This window comes from Corapipo altera, unplaced genomic scaffold (genome assembly GCF_003945725.1).
Source record: "Corapipo altera isolate COAL_440 unplaced genomic scaffold, ASM394572v1 61044, whole genome shotgun sequence".
Lineage (NCBI taxonomy): Eukaryota > Metazoa > Chordata > Aves > Passeriformes > Pipridae > Corapipo > Corapipo altera.
In genome coordinates, this window is record NW_020885018.1 from 437,811 (window position 1) to 459,354 (window position 21,544).

At 42.9% G+C, this 21,544-nt stretch overlaps 1 protein-coding gene across 1 annotated transcript in view; it reads right to left on the bottom strand.

The window, feature by feature from the left end:
• LOC113959002 (ubiquitin-associated protein 1-like) overlaps positions 1-17,556 on the bottom strand; it is a 29,619-nt gene extending 12,063 nt beyond the window's left edge. The window contains exons 1-3 of the mRNA XM_027667687.1: positions 17,523-17,556; positions 8,353-8,477; positions 3,823-4,746 (exon numbers count right to left, since the gene is read on the bottom strand). Coding sequence (XP_027523488.1) covers positions 3,823-4,746; positions 8,353-8,477; positions 17,523-17,556 — 1,083 coding nt within the window. The remainder of the gene's footprint in view (positions 1-3,822; positions 4,747-8,352; positions 8,478-17,522) is intronic.
• Positions 17,557-21,544: the final 3,988 nt, after the last annotated feature.

Genomic DNA, 21,544 nt, shown 5'->3' on the forward strand with positions numbered 1-21,544 from the left:
GACTGATAGTAATGTAATATATATATACAGTTGCCTTTAGTTTGTATAGTATTTATTTGTGTAAATAAATGTATATACTTCCCCCTTCCCCTACAGAAGCCTCTGGTCTGAAAGTTTCTCTCCGGTGTTAGGATAAATTGTGGGAAGGGGTGGGGGAAGTCTAAACAATGGATTTTAGATTTCTAATGTGGCTCAAACTGTCACAATCCCCATATCACCATTGGCCAATCAGAGCTCAAATCAGTCCAGTAGTTTAATTACCTAGGTAGCCTCATCTCCTCAGATAGTAAGATTGACGGAGAGATAGACAACAGGTTAACAAAGGCATATAGTGCTTTCGGAAAGCTTCATAAAAGAGTTTGGCGAAATAAACATCTGAAGAAAAGTACAAAGATCAGTGTTTACAGAGCCATAGTGCTGTCTACTCTTTTATATGGATCCGAATCATGGGTCATCTACCACCACCACGTGCGACTCCTAAAAGGCTTCCATCAACGCTGCCTCTGTACAATCCTAAACATCCACTGGTCAGATTATGTGACTAATACATCTGTTCTAGAACAAGCAGCAATCACAAGTATTGAGGTCATGTTGCTGAGAACACAGTTGCGTTGGGCAGGGTACGTCTCAAGGATGAAGGACCACCACCTCCCTAAGATCATGCTTTATGCTGAACTTGCCACCGGCTGCCGCATGAGAGGAGCCCCGAAGAGAAGATACAAGGACTCCCTGAAACAACATCTGAACCTTGGCCATATCGATCAACATAACTGGTCTACTCTGGCCTCAAATCGGGAGGCCTGGAGACACACCATCTATAATGCTGCTGATGCCTTTGAGAACACATGCAGGATCACTCTCAAGGAGAAAAGACAACGCAGAAAGAATCATGTCTTGAAGAATATACCACCTAAGGAGTCTTTCTGCTGTGCCTTTTGCAATCGGACATGTCTATCTTGTATTGGCCTTATTAGCCACCAGTGTGCTTGTAACAAATGTGGATAGAGTCTTTCCCAAATCTTTGTTCACGAAGACTAGCCATGATTGTGCCTAGGAACATTTTGATAACAGTCATGGCGATGTGCCTGGGCTGGCAAATGGCCAGGGCATTGCTGCTGTTCCTGTGCTGCTGTACTGGACAGGCTGGAACTTCAGTGTGAACTTGAGTCGAAGGGACTGTGACCTGAGGATGAGTACACGCAGGAGTAGAGATCCACCTGCCACCTGTGGAGGAGCCTCACACTGGAGCATGTGGATACCCAAAGGAGGCTGTGATTCCCATGAGAAGCCAGCACTGGAGCAGGCTCCTGGCAGGACCTGTGGAGAGAAGAGCCCGTACTGGAGCAGGTTTGCTGGCAAGATTTGTGAACCCATGACGGACCCACACTGGAGCAGTTTGTGAAGAACTGCAGCCCATGGGAAGGACCCACATTGGAGAAGTTCAAAGAGGACTGTCTCCTGTGGGAGGGACCCCACGCTGGAGCAGGGGAAGCAGAGATTCCCTTGCAGCTCATGGTGAGGCAGCCGTGCCCCTGCAGCCATGGAGGACTATGATGTGACTATACTAATGGGGGATTCTAGCAGGAACCCCTTGTTGCAGCCAGGGGAGGAGTTCAATGTAATGTTGAACCCTATAACCCATCCTAAAAAGACCAGGGGTGGAGATTGTAATGGATATACCTTTAAATTGTTGTCAGCCACAATTTGAGTTGTATGTTACAGGAATTACTATAACAGGAACCACCCAAACCAATGGAGGAGAAGCCTTACAAGCAGCATTGCAAGTACAGCAGTGACCCAACCTGAGCTGGATGTGGTGCCCACTAACTCCAAGCAACACACCACCTCTCCTGTCCTGAGTGACCACCAGAACACATGGAGCCCAAAGTCATGGACTAAATGAACTCAAAGGACATTTTGTGGACATTTTTCAAGGATGGTCCATAGACTAAGGGAATGATATCTGTGTATTATATCAAGGAATGGAAATGGGGGGGGTGGTTAATGAAGTTGTATTGGATAGTGTAAAACCTGCACACGATGTAAATGGTATGGAATAAGGGGTGGAATGTGCTGGTTTGGGCTGGGATAGAGTTAATTTTCTTCACAGGAGCTAGTATGTACTAGTATGTTTTGGATTTGTGCAGGAAACAATGTCAATAACATAGAAATGTTTTTGTTATTGCTGAGTAGAGGTTGCATGACATCAAGGCCTTTTCTGCTTCTTGTACTGCCATGCTGGGGAGGGGACTGGGGGTGCATGGGAGGTTGGGAGGAGACACAGATAGGTCTTTATATACTGAGCATGATGCCATATGGTCTGGAATATCCCTTTGGTCAGTTGGGGTCACCTGTCCCAGTTGTGTCTCCTCCCAGCCTCCCATGCACCCCCAGCCCCCTCCTCAGCATGGCAGTACAGAAAGCAGAAAAGGCCTTGGCTCTGTGCAAGCCCTGCTCAGCAATAACAAAAACATCTCTATATTATCAACCCCGTGTTCAGCACAAATCCAAAACACAGCCCCATACCAGCCACTGGGAAGAAAATTAACTCTACCCCAGCCAAAACCAGGGCATCAGTATATAAAAACAGGGGAAGAAGGAGGAAAGTGGGGGACGTGGAGTTATGGCATTTGTCTTCCCAAGTCACCATTGCACATGATGGGGCCCTGCTCTCCTGGAGATGGTTGAACACCTGCCTGCCCATGGGAAGTAGCAAATGAATTCTTTGTTTTGCTTTGCTTGTGTGCATGGCTTTTGCTTTTCCTAATTAACTGTCTTTATCTCAACCCATGACTTTTCTAACTTGTACCCTTCTGATTCTCTCCCTGATCCCATTGATAGGGGAGTGAGCGAGCAGCTGTGTGGAGTTTGGCTACTGGCTAGGATTAAATCACAACACTTACTCAAATTTCTGCTCTTATTCACAAAGACAATAACTGGCATGAAGTGTCCCCAAAGTAATTTTGGAACTCGCTACAAGTCTGAGAAAATGAAATATCAGACTCCTGTCTCAGAGCTGTACAGCCACCAACTGTAGCATTAGTGATCCAAGATGATCCTCAAGACTGCTTTTGGTATCCACAAAGCAATCCTTCCTCCCTCCTTTACAAGGAAGAGGATAAATACCAGGTTTCAGACCACCATCATTTTCATCCTTTTAAAAGGTTATATTTTGAAAGTACTTCAGGAAGAAAATAAATAAATTAAATGTTAAAAAAACAACAACAACAAAAAAACACCCCCTCCACAAAAAAACCAAAAGACAATTCTTTCACTCCAGGTCAAGTGTAAGCACTTTTCCTCCCCTGAATGACACAGCATGTGTGTTTCTTTAATCTGTGATTGCTTCTATTCCTTGAAAAGCTTGCATTTCCCATTATTTCCAGCAAACATATAAGCAAGCCAAGGAACAAATCTAGTAGATATTTAATTCAAAACCTAAGACCAGTTCAGAATCTTATATATCTCAGTTGGATAAGACAAAACGCTGGACTGTACAAAGATTTCATTTCATATGCTTAGCTCAATAGTGTGCAACTATGAACAAGTACCAAAAAGCTGAAAGAAAAGTCACCAGAATTGGTCTAAAAATATCGGATATGGGGGAACTTGCAGAGTAATAATCTGAGGTTCAGAACTGCCAACATGAAGACCTGTTTAATTGATCAATTTGCAACATAAATGAAGAGGAACTACCACACATGATCTACACATCTCTCCCATTAAATGAACCTAAAACCACAGGACATTTTAGAAGCAACATCTGCCTCTACACCTCCACATCTCCCCAGCAACCCCAATTCTAATCCACTGCATGTTTACCATAGTTGCTGTGCTTTGAGATGATTCTTCTTCTGTACAAACTGTTGATGCAGCCAGGGAAGGCAGCCTGGATGAAGAGGATAATGTTGATGTCTCCATGCCACTGTCCTCATTTACAGCAGAAAGACCAACCAGATGGTGTCCATTCAATTCATTGGCTTCATTCTGAGTGCAGGTCTGCAAAGAACTGAGCAAAGCACCATTGCAGAGACAGGTAGTGTTGTGGAAAGTGCTCATGAGCTTTGATGATTTTTGATCACTCTCATCAGAGTCAAGTTTAGGAAAGGACAGGGATTTGATGTTGCTCACTGAAGTGATAGGGGACAGGGACACTTTGGTAGACAAGGACATCTTTTCACAGTTTCCCAACTGTGGTAAAGTGATAAAGCCATTGGGTTTGTGAAGGGGTTTGAAGTCCAGCGTAGTCCTTTCTATGGATGTCAGAACTTTCTCATCTTGCAACACAGACTCTCCTTTGGGCAAAGTATTATCTAATAGCTGGGCAACAATTGGCCCAGTAGTACCAACATGAATTTCAAGAATATTTTTTAATTCCTCCTTATCATTGATAGTTTTTAATTCCAGTTTGTCAAAAGGGTCTTCTTCACATTCAAAATCAGCTGGGTTGAAGTCTGCTTTTGGATGAGGTGGACTGAGAACCTTTTTTTTCACAGCACTGCTGTTGGCTGGTGTGGGAGTAAGAATATTATTGTGCTGCAGGCTAGCAAGGATGGGGTTAATAGGAAGAGGCATGACTTTAGGGCAAGGTCCCTCTGAGAACGCCAATTTGGTGATGTCCTCTGGAGCCGCTTTTGAGTTTGCTAGCACTTCTTCTGCCTTGTGTTCAGCTTCTCTCTGGGCAGCTTCAATTTTTTTGATATCTTCAGCCCACTCGATTGTTTTCTTTTCCAGTGAGAAGTCATACTGGCCGGGGGTGAAGGGGAAAGGAAAGGAGAAAAAAGATAAATTATAAGGATCATAGTCACTACTTCTAAGAGCAACATAAGTAACATAGAATAAGAGCTACATGAACTACCATGTGTAGTGGGTTTCTGTGGCTGGGTTTTGGGAGCAGGGGGGGGCTACAGGGGTGGCTTCTGTTAGAAGCTGCTAGAAGCTTCCCCTGTGTGGTGGAGCCAATGCCAGTCGGCTCCAGGATGGACTTCCTGCCGCTGGCCAAGGCTGAGCCAATCAAGAGTGATAGTAACACCTCTGTGATAACATATTTCAGAACAGAAAGGTATTGTGCTGAAAGAATTCCAGCCAGGGAAGAGCGGAGTGAGAACATGGGAACAACAAAGTAGACACCAAGGTCAGTGCAGAAGGAGGGGGAGGAGTGCTCCAGGCACTAGAGCTGTGGCCCCTGTGGCCCGTGGTGCAGACCATGGTGGAGCAGCTGTCCCCCTGCAGCCCATGGAGGACCATCGGGGTGCAGAGACCCACCTGCAGCCCATGGAGGAGCCCATGCTGGAGCAGGTGCATGCATGAAGGAGGCTGTGACCCTGTGAGAGGCCCAAGATGGAGCAGGGTCCTGCCGGAGACCTGCAGCCCATGGAGAGGGAAGCCCACACTGGAGCAGGTTTTTCCCGGGTAGGACTTGTGGCCCCTGTGGGGGACCCACATCGGTACAGCTCATTCGTGAAGGACTGCACCCCATGGAGGAGTGACCCACGGGACAGCAGTTTGGGAAGAACTGCTGCCCGAGGGATGGACTCACACCGGAGAGGTCCATCAAGGACTGTCTCCCATGGGAGGGACCCCACAGGAGCAGGGGAAGGACTCCAACTCCTCTCTCTGAGCAGCGGCAGAAACAACAACTGACCATAACCCCCATTCCCCATCCCCCTGCACTGCTGGGGGGGAGGAGGGAGAACATGGAAGGAAGGAGGGGTGGGGGGAAGGTGTTTTTAAGACAGTTTTCTCTCTCACTCTTCGGCTCTGATTCTGTTAGTAATAAATTTAAGTACTATCTCCACTTTGAGTGGTAATCAGTAAGTGACCTCTCCCAGTTCTTATCTCAACTCATGAATCCTTAGCTGTTTTTTTTTCTCTCCTCTGTCCAGTTGCAGAGAGAGAGTGGCTTTAGTGGGTACCTGGCATCTGGCCAGGCTCAACCCACTACACCATGGACAGGCATCAATTTTTCCCAGCATATCTTGTCTGTAGGTTTACAGACTGGCAAAACCAAAAGACCTCAGAAGTAGTTCCTTTAGTCTCTAGCACCAAACTCTGTCTATAGTCTGGATTAGAATATCATATTCTGCCTCCTTCCTACATTTAGTTTTGCTATAGAGCTACTGATCATCCCAAGATCAGTTTCACAGCCCTCCCACCTTCTCCCCCCAAGACAACAGATATAGCAAGGGCAAGTCTACTAGATAGACAATCATACCCAGATTTGGCACCACCGAACTACCTCCTGTCCACAAGTTCCACAAGTCATTCAAGACTACAGCAGAGTATTTTTACATCCAAAGAACAATACAATATTACTCAGTTCCCCCTAAAATATTTCTAAGGGACTTGATATTATAGTTTTATACCCACTAGTTTAAGAGGTATTCTTACTCCAGTGCCAGTGGTTCACCAGTCAAAGGGGATATACTGGCTACAGTGATGATGACAACTACCTGCAGTAGCAAAATTTGCTGCAGTTACTGGCATGACAGGATCTCACAAACTTTTCTCGTTTAACATCAGCTCCTTCAGGGACAGGTTAGCACAGGAAGCCATTTGTAAGCTACTCACTACCAGTTTACTGGTCACAGTAGTGGCCTGGTTGAGAGGACAAAATTCTGAACAGACAAAATCTACTTAAAGCTTTAATATCTTAATAAGAATGAACAGCCTCAAATGCTCTTTAAATAACCACAAAATGTTCAGAGAACACAGGCTACAAGCTAAGTCCAAGGCATAACCTACCTGTGATTCACAAGAAGTCATAAAATACCCTTGCCAGGATAATGGCACATAACCGGAGTGCTCTTACCATGGGACTGCTAGGTCATACAAATTCCTATCTCTAAAGAGCAACAAACCAGCAAGGCTTGCTAGGCCTCTACTAAACTTTTCTGGGACTCACTATGTGTTGTGTCACATCCTATCCTATAGCAGGCTCCAGTGGGATCATAGAGACCTGTTGTCTCAACTGCATAAAAGTTTTCCATTCCCTTAGCTCTAAGACTCCAAGAGGTGTGTTACTCAATTTATCAGCAAGGCAATTTTGAAAACCAAATCACTGGCAGAAGTGCTGAGCACTACTCGTTACACATTCTTTGCTGTCTGAGCAGAGCTATCAGGGTTTTTGTGTATGTGTGTGTGTGTATATGGTTATATATATAGACCAAAACTGACCAAATACTTTTTTTATATTAAAAAAGGGGGGTATTTATATAAAAATATATGGCTTTGGGTAATTTTGCTTCCCTGCACTTTTATTTTTTTAACAGCTCTCACTACAGCTGTAAAAAATGTCAAATTGCACTGCAAGATGCATACTCTACATAGTCACATCCTATTATGCAGGGTGCTGCAGTCCAATTGGGCATACTATACGTGAGCCTCAGCTTGGCAGGAAAATAGAGACTTAGCACAATGAAGCCAGCAATAGGACATTAGTCTCCTTTAGCTCTTCCACACCACCTTAACTGGGTGGAAATATGTGTATTAGGACAATCAGGTAATCATTTAATGGTTATAATGAAAAAGCCATGATGTAGGGTAATTGAGATAGTCAGCTCTCCAGTGGACGAGTTGCAGGGCAGGAAAAAAAAGATAAAAAAAGAATCATCTGTCACAACTGAAATTAAAATAATCATCAGTTTGGACTGACCAAGGAAAATCACGGACCCAAACAAGAAAACATAGTTCAATTAGACTTCTTGCATCACAACCTGCATTTGGAGATTAGATTTTCAACATATACACTAAAGCAATTGATTTTATACTACTATGAGGTTTTTTTATAAGAGACATGCTCCTCAAAGACCCGGAAGCCATCCATGTACCAAGCTGTAACCTGTTTGCCCTACAGCTGGAAAAGAATTCCCACTCAGAACTGCACAGAAAACAAGAACTGAAAATTTATTTCTTCCTCTCACTATTGTGAGAACACATAAAATATGGTCATAGAAACATTTGTTACCCTCAAACAAGATTCTGCAAGCATGCCATAGCATGGGTATATCAGTTCTTAGCATTTTTCCTCTTAAAAATGCTACTCAGTCAGGGTAATATTTAGACCTATAACTACTACAACAAAAACGCTCTGCTTTTTTGAAATAGATACACTAAAATAAATATTATTAAGTTTTTTAAAAAGTAGAAGCTTTTTGTACAGCCTATCATATTTTTATCTTTCAATACAGTCTAACAGATCTTCTGCAACTACTGCCTGGCATACAAAACGACACTATGGGACCGTCAAAAATAACATTGAATATGCGTGCAAACTGTGACTACTTGCAGTTTATAGCACTGCATGTTGGGGGCCAGGGGGAAGAGAGCAGAAAGGCAAAACACATCACTTACCTGGGCTTCTCTGACAAGCTTAGAAGAATCAGGAAGGCTGAAATCAATGGGTAATCCAACCTCTGCTGGGGTTTTAAATTTGTCTCCTATCTTAAATGGGACATCATCAAGATAACTGAAAGGACCTAAGATCAAAAGCAGAAATTGTATAAAGAAACAAGTTTAATGCATTCGATTAAGACTCACATTTCTGTATTTGGGAGCTATTTATCTCTGTTGCTGTCCTAGTTAGAACAGGTGCGACCAATTCATCACTGGATGGGTGTAGCCCAAAACTGTGTATTCTATAGCCTTCCATGCCATTTCCCAGAAACTGTTATCAGTAGAGGCCTGCGAAATAGAAAGATGTTCCTGTCCTCATACCCTTTTATGGAATTCCCCGCTCTGAGGGAAGGACTGAGCATCCTTTTATGGAATTCCCTGCTCTGAGGGAAGGACTGAGCATTCCTGCCTGAACTGGAGAATATATAAACTTGGAGTTTCGGAACCTTTTTACCGCTCGTGGGATCCAGAGGAAGACTGCAGCTCACCACTCTCAACCAGACTGAGACCACCACCCTCAACTGGACTGCAATTACTACTTTTGACCAGACTGCAACAGCTCTCCCACCAGCAGGTTTTTCCCCTCTCCCTTTACTTTGGATTCAGGGGGGGCCCAAAAAACACCACTTTGTTCATGCCCCAGGGTGCTGGGTTATACATTTGGGTTTTGTGGGTTAAGACCAATTGTTTGTCTGTATAATCGTACTTATTGTACTATTTTATTAAATTGTTATTGTGACTTATAATCTCTCTTTTGAGTTGAGTTCATTTCCCCTGCTGGTTAACTTTTAAACCAGTACAGCTGCCCAAACTATACCAGGTGACTCAATACAAAGGAAGTTGAATGTATTTGGACTTCATTGCCTCAGTTTTGGTTTGTTTGTAATGTTCTAGCTCTTACTAAAGAAAACCCAAACACACAACAGTCCAACAACTAACAGATTTTCAAGTCAATATACCAAATGTTTTAGCTTCCCTTGTGTCAAGACTATCCCTATACAACTGGAAAATGAAGCTCTCCTGAACACTGTATTTTGTTATGTCTCTAAAAAGATCCTTCTTTTTTGTCATATTCAAAACAGGCTTTAAAAATCCCAGCTTTAGAGCAGCTAAGCTAAATTAAAATCCAAGTTTTGGCATACAAGTAGGAAGTAACATTTGTACGGAAGTGGTCACAAGGGCAAAGTTGCAGTTACACCTTTTGCCTTATAAGGAATGTTTTCTGTTTGTGATTGGCTATAAAAGGACTGCGACTCTTTGAAAACAAGTCTCAGTTCCTCATCCCCTTTGCTGAGTCCATGCCTCTTAATGCACTGCAAATGGCGCCCACAGTGACAGAAATAAAGCTGTTTCTCTGGCAGTGCAGCTCGGCTGAACGTTACAGGAATTTTCGCTGAAAGGAAGTGACGAAAATAGAGCTCTTAATTACCCTTCACTGGACGTTAAGGTAAGCAGCCGAGAACGAATCGGGAACTCCATTAACTGAACAGCAAAAGACAGTCTCGCAAGCCTTTGCTACATTCCTTAAAAAATAGGGGAGGATGGTAGAAGAAGAAAATTTAGAACGTGTCCTTTTGTGGGCATCCAAAGCTGTTCCCACATTAAATATTACCTCAATATATGACCCGAGAGTTTGGGACGATATCGGTTACAAACTATGGGACAGTGCCACGCTAGGCAATAAAATGGCTACTTCTCTATTAACATCACGGAGAGCAGTTTTCAAGGTTTTGCAGGCTCATGCCAGCTCCGGAGAAGACCGCGCAGAAACGGCAGGTGATTCCGAGCCGCCAGGGCAGCACGAGCTGAAGCCTTGTGTGCTACCGCCACCCCATGCCCCGCCGCTGCCGCCATCTCCTGTGTTGCCGGGGTTGATGCCTTCCGCGTCGCCACTGCCGCCGCCACTGCCACCGTCATTCGCCTGTGGCGTGACCAGGAACAAAGACCTCACCACTGCCCCATCCCCGCAAACTTTGCTTACACAGTGTCGCCGCCGCAGCGTCGGTTTCTCTGTCGGACGACTCTGAAGAGGATCCAGAATTTACAGATAAGGAAAAGGATTTAAACTTATACTGTCCTAACTTTCAGAACACATGGGCACGAGTACGGGGGGGGCGGGGCGCGCGGAGGACACAGCAGCTTTAAAAGTTTCTCCGGGTCTGTTTTCGCCTGACCGGGATCTGTGCGGGGAGGGCACGCGGCCGTTGCCGGGCTCGGGGTCGCTCCTGTGCGGAGGACAGCCTGATGGCGGAGGAGGAATAGGAGAACTCAGCTCCCCGGGGGCCCCAGTCGAGCTGCAGCGGCTCTGGAGCGGTGGGACGGGACGGCTGACAGAGGGACGGGCGGTTGTAGATTCCGCTGCCGCTCCGGCCCGAGGAGGAGAGGATGGTCCGAGAGAGCGCCGGGGACGCGCGCCTGCCCGAGCCGAGACTGCTGGCGGGGTCAGGGCTGTCGGTGCTGAGGCGGGTGGTGTGTACGCTAAGCGCGTTATCGGCACTGGTTGCGCTCTGATTCATGCTGCGGGCGTTCCGGTTGGGGGGTTGTGAACTGCTCGCCAGCACAGCCAGCAATACAGACTTAACGCTGAGGGACACGGAGGTCGCGCAGCTACCGGTTGCTACATGTGGCCCCTTGAGTCACAAAAAAGCAGCTTTACTAATCGGCAGGTCATCCGTTACTTTAAAAGGTCTTACTGTGTTGCTGGGGGTGATAGATGCAGATTTTGGGGGGGGGGGCCGTACCAAGTGTTTACCCCTCACGATTTCAAAACACTATTTCGCTTAATAATGACCGATATGCAGTACACAATGTGGGAATCCAAACTGAAGCAGCTAGCAGAGAAAAAAATGATTGCAAATTCGGCTGCGGGGGCACGTAACCTTTTATAAACGGTTACTGCAGATGTTTTGATGGGGCAGGGTAAACATGCTTCTCACACGGTGCAAGCCCAGACATGTCCCGCCAGGCTGCAGCAAATAACACAAATAGCCGTGCACGCCTCTAAATCCATTCCGGAGACAAGCACGCATTTTACCCATATTAAACAGCAGGCACGGGAGGCAAAAACAGAAATATCTAACATTGTTAACAGTGGAGCAGACGTAACGGTCACATCTGCCTCACAATGGCCCAAACAATGGCCCTTAAGGAACACTCATGCCTGTTTAGCAAGTATTCCTGGGCTGACCTCCCCGAAGCAAAGCAAGGACATCGTGGTCATACATAGCTCAGACAATAAGCCTGTTTCCATTAGTCCTACCGGGATCACTGACTCTGTGTGGGAGGGACTGCTTGAGTCAATAGGGGAATCAGTCCACAACGGATTTTTCCTAAGAGTCACTCTGTTGCAGTAAATCCCACAGGTAACCTGGGAAACAAATGACCCTGTGTGGGTAGATCAATGGCCCCTCCCTAAAACAAAGCTACTATGTTTACACCTGTGATAAACACAGACAATAATTCCTGTCGATAAAAAAGACATGGGAAACAAATGGGTTAGTGTAACCTCAGGAAAGAAGAAAAACAAACAGATTGTAAAACTTAATTGCACCCTCATAAAGACATAAAACAGATTATTACCCTCCCTATTACCCTGGACATGAGGTATATCCGAACTAAGTCGAATCAACAGAATGCTGGCGCCTCTTTGTTGAGAAATGTATGGATTTATAACTTGTTGTAGAGATAACAAATTAGTCTTGGCTGTAAAAGAAAACATGTATTGAATACCTGGAATAGCGATGTAAAATGTATATGCATGTATGTAATGAATATGTATGAGATGTCTGAAATAAGTACTGACCTCGTATCTCATATGGGGTGGCAGATTTAGGAGCCAGATTCCGTCTGTCACCCAGCACTGCTTGCTTCTACTATATAATAAACTCTAATTTGGGAAAATTATTTTATTTCGAGACTCTCTTTCTCACACACCCCTTAGTGGAGGAACAACTACAAGCAGCCTCTCAGTCAGAAGAGAGTCTTTTGTTAAACTGCCAGTTTCTCGGGGCTGGGGGGGAGGTGGATTCTGTTATCTTCTACCGCTGTCTCAGGGTGGGGGAAGAGTAAAACTTTCAAAAACCAGGACTTTACAACTTTCTGGTTTGTGATAAATAAATAATTGTGATTTGTGAAAGAAATGGGTGATTACATCAAAATAAAAAAACTGGATTGTAAAACTTAATTACACCCCATAAAGAAATAAAACAGACCCTTACAAGGTCAAGAGGCCCTAAACCTCCCTACTATCCCAAAAATAAAATATGGTTTTTTTTAGGCGCCTGTTCGTCCAAGAATGCATGAATTATGACCGGTTGTAGAGATAACCCTTTTAGCTTTAGCTGTAAGAAAACCCATATATTAAATACTTAGCAAAAATCTGTAGAATGCATATGTATATTATATAATTAATATGCATGAAGTAGCTAAGATAAATACTAAATGTACCCTGTAGTAGGTGTGTGCAGATATGGGAAAATGGTCCCATTTCTGTCACCCAGCCAGCTGCTTGCTTTTACCATATAAATAAACTATTATTCAAAAACTTATAGAAACTCAAGACTTTGTTTATCACATGGTTGGAGAAAAAAGTGGTTTTGCCTTGCAGTCTGTGGGGGAGGGCACACAAAAAATCCAAACCCCTCTCCTCCCTTGCTTTTCATCTCCCTGCCTACAGGCTATGGGGGAAGGGAAACAAAACACAGCAAACTGAAACCTTATCAGCTGCTTGCTTGCACCACTGTGGGGGAAGGATGTTTTCTGCTTTAGGATAGCTGTAGATCTAAAGCACTTAAAACTGTCTTTACACTGTCACCCTCTGAGATCAATCATTGTATAAATTTATATTGCTATTAATCGGAAATGTTTGTCTCCACGGAGCCAGGGCACTGGACGCATGCCTGAGCAAGCAATGACAAGCTGCTTTCAATGAAAATGGAAAGAACTGTCATCTGATTCCTGCGATGTCTACAGATAGGAATTCCTAGAAATGAAATTAACTCCGAAAATGAGGAACCACGATGAACAGTGAAATCAGATAGGGCAGAGACAGAGTCTGTGGAGTGGAATCACTGAATGCTTGCTTTTTGTTTACAGTGTAGTCTTCCGGTGTGGCAGCATGGTATTGGGTTTTGTTTTGTTGTTAAAATAATGTTTGCTTTTGTTTCTAATTGTTTCAGTAAGTGCCCTTCTGCCCTTACAGTATTAGAACATACACCACATAAAGTCACACACAGTTTCACTGGGACCAATCAACAAAAACAGAATAAAATGAAGAACATGTATGTGCGGAGTGTGAATGGTGGCCGCCAGCATGAATGAAAAAATGTGTGTGTGTGTGTGTGTGAATCCAAGCAACAATATCTCAAATAAAACACACTTATACAACAGTCTGTCAGCAGATTTTGCCTGCACCTTCTATCAACACTAACCCTCAAGATCTCTCCTTAAAAAACAAAAGAGGGGTGGAGTACAGGTTAACCCCACAGGAACGTGTTGCCAAAGCCTGCTATATATTAAATTTTTAAATCGAATACAAATAATGTAAAACCTCAAGGAAAAGCCCAAATTATAATCAAAAATTTGCAAACAGGCCAGTGGAAAAGACCATTTTCCATCACAACATGAGGAAGAGAGTATGCTTACATTTCTATAGGTTTTAGTTCAAGATAGATGGGTTAAACCAGCATTGCCACAGCTATCCACGTAAAATTGCAGCCTTTCTCCTGCTATGGCATTTTGGACCTGCTTGGTTGGAGAGCCAGCTGACAAATGACAGAGGATAGATCCCTGAAACACCAAGGCACAACACAAGATCCTTCGGTGGAATAAAGGACATTTGGGATGGTTGGGTCCTTTATTTGCCTAATGCAAGGCTTTAACCTTTTTGGGGATCACTTTAAGGGATGAAGGTAAAACAGTCAATTAAATATATGTTGCAGTTAGGACTGGTTTACATGTATATTTTTATATTTTTTATATACTATATTTTTTTAAATGTTTACAATTAAACAAGTGTTCTTAAAACATAAAAAGAGGGGAACTGTGGGATATAAGCAGGTTGAAGGCCTGGAAAGAACCAGACCTTGCAGAGCACAGAGCAACTCATTACAGGGATGAGTTTGTAGCTCCGAAAAACTGCAGTCTCCCCAGGCAACAGCTAGCAGCCAATGGGATGTTGCAGTTACACCTTTTGCCTTATAAGGAATGTTTTCTGTTTGTGTTTGGTTATAAAAGGGCTGCGACCCTTTGAATAAATGTCTCAGTTCTTCACCCCCTTTGCTGAGTCCATGCCTCTTAACGCACTGCATTACAAATGCATGTCTTATTAGACCTACTGACACACTAAGTGGTAGACACCTCCTCTTGCACAGACTTCTTGTTTGCCTAAAATAGATACTAGCCACAGAGGGTACAAACACACACTGTGGTATTTACATAGCAACACTCTTTGTTTTGGTACAGAAAAAAAACAAATAGCAAACCCCACCTAGTTTCTTCCCAGTATGCTTATTTCTTTAACAATGACCACTGCTATAACCTCATCTTGAATACAACTTTGCTACAAAACCCACAAGTACACATTAAGAAACACACCAAGTGTTTTAGGACATTTGATAGTAAAAAGTCTTTCTGAAGCAAAACATTGATGCACATAGTATTCACTTTGTTCCAGCCCAATCAGAACAGTACTAGTCTAGTGAAGTTAAAATCTGATCCAGAAAGCTAAGAATCCTTTTATTTTTGTAAACAGAAGACCCTTCTGCTTGAACACACTGATGGGTAAGGGTGCAAATTGTTTTAAATGAGAAATTCTAAAGCAATGAGTAAAACCTACACATAGAAAGTATTATGCAAGCCACTGTTAAAGAGTCACATGTTCAAGTGAAGCAATTAAAGGGTTTCTTAAACTGTTAGTTAATATGGCTGTTAGTCACTTCATCCTTCTAGCAGTTAAAAGCATATTGAGGAAGTTCTGAGAAGAGCCCTGGCAAAACTGTACCTGTCAGTCTGATCTCTGACACCATGTACTGTATGATATTCCTGGCCCAAGTTTCTACTATGGGAGTAAGATTTCTCTCCACTTCAGTGTAATATGCTGGCCAACTCATAGAAGTGTCCTCCAGTTTGGTAGAAAAATGGAAACGTTTCAGATAAAACAAGTTACTAGTTATAAATGGGGAACAGTTTTGAAACCAAGTAGAACTTAGGTTTTATGGTCCCACAAAACATACATAATTCTTAGAAACTGGAGTTAAAAGTTTTCAAGTGAGAATACAACAGCAATATTAACATGTTGCACTTGGTATAACCCACACTTTTTGTGCAACAGATGAGAGCTGCATTTCTAGATGGTACTAATTACTGGAACTTAAGCTCGAACTTCCAATTATTCTAATGATGAGAGCATTTGAAGTTACATGCTTAGGCATAGTTATAGGTGTATGCTAAGAATACCTTCCAAAACAGGAAAAGTGTTCCTTCCACTCCATCCATACTTTATGTTCCCATCTTCATTTCCATCTGACCACAGTCCTGAGCAATCTGCTCTAGGTGGCTCTGCTCGAGCAGGGGGTTTGGACATGACCATCTCCAGAGGTCCCTTACAACCTCAACCATTCTGTGATTCAACGACAGTCCTCTAACCTCCAATAAGCAGCTCAACAATAAGTACAAAAAATGCATCAACAATGTTGACTGATTTCATCAGCCTGCCAGAGACACTGAGCTGAAAGTAGCTGTTGGACTAGATGCTTTACAGCAAGCCAAAATTCACTTGGTGGAATTATTTCTTAACAACCCTGGAGAAAACTGAAAAAAATTGCCCTGCTGATTTCTTAAGACATAATAAGCCAAGGAAGCTGTTCCACTACTCCTCAGAAACAATACAGTGACAGTGTCACTGCTATCATTAGGAATAGAGGGTACACAAAAGAGCAGACAAGTTAAGCAGCCAGTTTACAGCACCATTTGTTTTGATTTTGTTATTTTGAAGCCAGAAGCATGTTCCACCACACCATACTGTTTGGCGAAATATTTAAGACAGGTTGAATTCTAGCTCCGAGCAGTGTCTTTACTAGTCTGGTTTAGGAAGCAGAAGAGAGAAGTAAAAATAGACTCAATAGACAAGCAGTTCAGAGTGTTCATAGATACAAGATAACAACTGCTGAAGAGCTGGCAGCAATCCAATAAATAAATTAATTGTCTTGCAGCAGGATCACTGGGCCACAAAGGAGACCATCTAAAAATTAAGTTTTGATAGGCCATATTAATTCTTAACCATGTATTTTAGTGAGGCATTTCTTATTCCGTAGTTCAACTTTACACTTGCCAGACTGAATAAAAAGCTCAAAGAAAACTGGAATTCCCCAAGACCCTGTTATCTGAAAGATTATCCAGGAAGATCAAGGCTGAATTTCTAAAAGCAGAAGTTTCTATAGCATGAAAAATTATGTTAGCAATTTCACATGAACCTCTCAGTACTGCATTGAATGATTACTGATTTGAAGAAGATACATTACATACAACTAACTGAACTTTAATGTTCCACAGAAACATTATTTCTTAAGAGATAAGCACATACACAGGCAAATAATTTTTATCATACCAAACATCTGCATGACACTATGCATCTCAAACGCAGAAGATGATATTCTCTTCTTCACTTGCCTGATGAACCAGATTAGTCCAATTTAGGAAAAAAATTCACTGCTAAGCAAAAAACAAGCATAGTTCTATGATATATTAAAAGCTTCACTTTCAATCCAGCTGTTCAAATGACTTCCATAGAAAGGAGCTAGATCTAGTGTCCACTTCAGTAAACATCAAATCAGTACCACAACTGCAGTTCAGCTTTGATTTTGAAGGAGTACATGGAGGAAGGGGAAGGTATTATTCTGCCATGAAGGAGTAGGAAACAGTCACAGGTTGAATTTCAGCTTAACCAGAGAACAAGCACAGCATCAGCAAGCACCTATGCAAGAAGGAAGCCAAGGCACTTAATTTCTAACAAAAAACTACTCAGAGGTTAAACAGATTAGTTTCTATGGACTGTCTAGGCTAGGACATTAGTCAGCAGCAATAGTAGGATTCATTCTATTGAAGAGACAGGGATGCCAAATTTCACTTACCATGAGACTCAGATCCCAACTTCTTAGAAGCCATTTAGAACCTGAAAAACATTTTAAAACAGCTTTAACAACTTTATATATGTAGCACAGCATAAGTCTATGTAGTTCTACACCGTCTTATCTCTAGATTATGGGGCATGTTGCAGACACTTGCTGTTTATCCTGTTCCCAAGAGAGATAAGCAAACTTATTTTATAGCTCTGAGAACTGACTAAGCAGACAAATAACTTAGCCCGGGGTCTGACAATCTAAATGGTAAAATGAAGAAGAAAGGAAAAACAGAGTCAAGAAGCAGATCAGGAAGGCAGAGACTTCCAGATCACAGTGCTCAGAGGCATCTCTGTCCCAGCACCATGGAGCACACCCTGCCTCCCCTGGCATTAAGACTAGCCCTTCCTACTGGAAATACCACACTGATCCTCTCCACTTTAATCCCTGCTGCTCTAAAAAGGGATCCTATCATACTGGGTATGCAGTCAGTTAGCCAGTGTGGCACTTGTCTAGACACACCGGGTAATGCACAATACAGGTGTACAATAAATGATACCATTAGGAAGATATTTTTCGATACACACAAGAAAACAATGCTAACAAGAGGCCTCATTCACTGCCCACAGAATTTTACTAACAACTTAAAATTTGGATGCACATCCTACATGGCCAAGATGTTAAACACAGAAGTACCTAGCCAGCTTTTAACACAGAGCCAGTCTGTCCTGAGAAAGAGCTGCTTTTAAGATAGAATTAGCTGCCTAATTAGCTGTTAGCTAAAATCCTCCTCCAGGATGCTCATGGTGTGTTCAATAACATAACTGGTTCTTTTGCTAGATTAGAAGTACATCACAAGATCTTTCTTAAGACACTACAACATAATTCTTCAAATAACTGATTTTTTAAGTCCTCCTTGCGGCATTATACACGACAAAGAATCAGAGTTGCCCTTTGTTTCTGAAGACCTCCAGCTCATATACTAAAATGCCCAACAGCCATTCTTCAAAAACATGAAATTATCTGGCACACCCCCACCAGCAGCAGACAGCACTCAAAGCAAACCATGAAGCAGATCTAACATTCACACCCATCATTCCCCAATCTTACTCTTAGCCTCACTGTTTCCAACTGCACTGGAGACTGAGACACTGCCTGCAAGCATGTACTATGGTTGCCCATCATTCACTACTATTATAGCAGAGTTGAACTTGGGAGAAGGCCTCTACACACTTTCTTTAATTTCTCCTTTCTTTAATTTCTCCAAGTCTGTCTTTCTTCTAGTTACTACCTCAGACTGAAAAGCAAGTACTCATTTTCTAAAGGATTTTAAAACTTTTGATGAGAGAAAGTAAACTCCTCACTTTGGCAACTCAACTGACAAGGAAGTTTTTTCAATGCAGTACCAGTTATCTACAGGCAATAGAGTTTATGCTGTCTACCTCATTTACCAGAAGCAGTTTACTCCAGACTGTACCTACATAAAGGACATTGAAAATTCAGAGATCATTTTTAGAATAATAATTTATACGTGTTATTGTTTACCTTGGCTGAACGCCAGGTATTCACTGGGCCTGCGCCCAACCTCCCTCCAGAGGGAAAGGGGAGGAGGAAAGGGGGAGAAGAAGGGAAAAAAACCTACTAAAACGAAACTGCCAAGAAAAGCAGTTTTATATGTACACAGAGAGGAAAAAAAATTATAAACACTACACACACAGAGAAAAACTAACAACAAAGACTGCTCCCCACAATGAACGCTCTTCTCCCCCGAAGAAGCAGCCCGTCCGCCACTGCACAGCTACCCGGAAGAGAAGAAGGACCTTACTTCCTTCCCGTCTTTTATATCTGAGCTGATGTAACAGAGTATGGAATATCTTATTGGTAAAATATACATCAGGTGATCTATCCTAGTTCCATTTCCCTCTCAGAGAGGGTAACAAACCCATTACAATACCCCATCTCCAGCAGGTCATTGCAAGGACATACTAAGTTTACCATCTCACAATATTGGGTAATTGAACATTAGGTTACTGTGACACTATCAATTTGTTCCAGGACACTAGTAGCAATGCATAAAAATCCTGCAAAACTAAAGATGTGCACATCTAGCATCCATGGAGGTTTTCAGTAGTATATCAATCTAGAGTTGCATAAAGCCTTGGATGCATCCTTAGTGTCAAAACATCTCACATAAGTAATAAGTATCTTGTTTTTGTTGGCAATCTTGTAGTAAAATCCTCATGCAGACCAGGCACCTGCATTAAGTTCAAGGCAGAGGGGGAAAAATGATTGCCATTTGCAACACCTTATTTTAACTACACAACTAGCTAAGGCACATCAATAGCAAACTAATCATGAAATGCACCATTTCCAGAGAGACAGTCACACTGTAGATTCAGGTAGCATTTGATTTTATATCACACTTGCTCTTCCTGATTCACTATGAGTGTGCACTTATTAAGATACCATTACTGCAGAAGGCACTGTCAGAATTGTTAAGCACTGCACACAGTAATACTAGAACAGGCTGCCAGCTACATTTCATCACCCCCTTTCCAAAAAACTTTTAATTAAAATAGTAGCTTGCAACTAATCAGATTTGATAGGCTATTCAGGGACCACTGTTACAAGCATCTTGCTGTTGCTCTGTCTTGCTGGTTTGAAAAGAAAATAATTTGCAGTCAGTTAGAAAGTTACTGATGTTGCTACTATGCTTCTGGGCCTGAACTATATTTGCTTTAATCAAAGCGGTAACACTGTGCAGTAAAGGTTTGTTTACCTTTGTTACTGTTCTTTTAGAAATTTAAAGGACTTGGTCCCAAAGCCTTGCTCCAAACCAGCTAATGGACAGCTGCAGCACTATCACTGTTGCCTTTGTTATCCAGACTCCAGAACAGGATACTGAAGAGCATCGGTGGGAACGGTACATAGGGGAACAAATTTTGGTCTGATGCTTTACTGCATGTTTTAAATTGACAAAGAACACAAAACATTTTTTTTGGGCTAGGGAAACAAGTTAGTTGCATGGTACTATGTGGGGAAAGGGTTAACATTATACAGGAACATGTCCCACGGAAGCATGGGAAGTGTAGTCTTTTTGTCACGCCTCTGGAGAAAGACTCTATGGAGCATGCCCACTATAAGAACTCACTAAGGAGTGTGGGAAATACCACATGATGTCACAGGAGGTATATAAGGGCTTGTTAGCGTGCGAATAAATGATTTTACAGCTGCACATGCATCTGTTTGGTCCGTGAACCCAAATGCTACAAATGGCGACTCTGAATCAGGGACTATCAACAGGCATCGGTAACCAGAAGCACTAGGCTTTGGGACGTCTGCCGTAGCATCCTCCTGGCAGAAATCAAAGGAAAAGTGGAGAGCTCTTCAAAACATATCGCGCACACCAGTCACCTCTGGAAGGATAGGACAAAAGGAACAAGGACTGAAAAGGAATTGAAGAAAAAAGAAAAAAAATCAGCATTCAGTAGCCAGAGGTGAGCTACCAGAACAAGAGGGAGGTATTCCCAAGAAATGAAAGAAAATGCTGAAGCCATTCGCCAGTTTTTTAAAATGCAGAAAAAAGATGTAAGAGAAAATAAACTGCTGGCACTTTTAAATTGGATTGCCATATATGAACCGGGACTTCCGCTAACTGAAACCCATCAAATGCAATCTTGGCAAAGAATTGGAAACAGACTATTCAATAGAGTGAGTTCTGGAGACATGGAGGTGTTTACAAACCTAGCTGCCTGGAAAGAAATAATGAACGCCTTAAAGGTTCACAGCAGACAAGCAAATCCAGCCGCAGCAATGAACCCCACTTCCCCTCTCCCTCCTGCAGCCCCTGCCTCCCCCCTTGGGTTTCCTCAGAGACATTGTGCGGAAATGGAGGTGTGGGAGGTTCCTCACAACAGGGAGAGGAAAGGGGATGGGAGGGAGATTGCAGAAGGATCGGCGTGGCACCAGTCTCCTGCTGCCAACAAAGGGAGGAAAATGGCGTGGTGGTACCACATGGTGTGGGGGCGCATGGA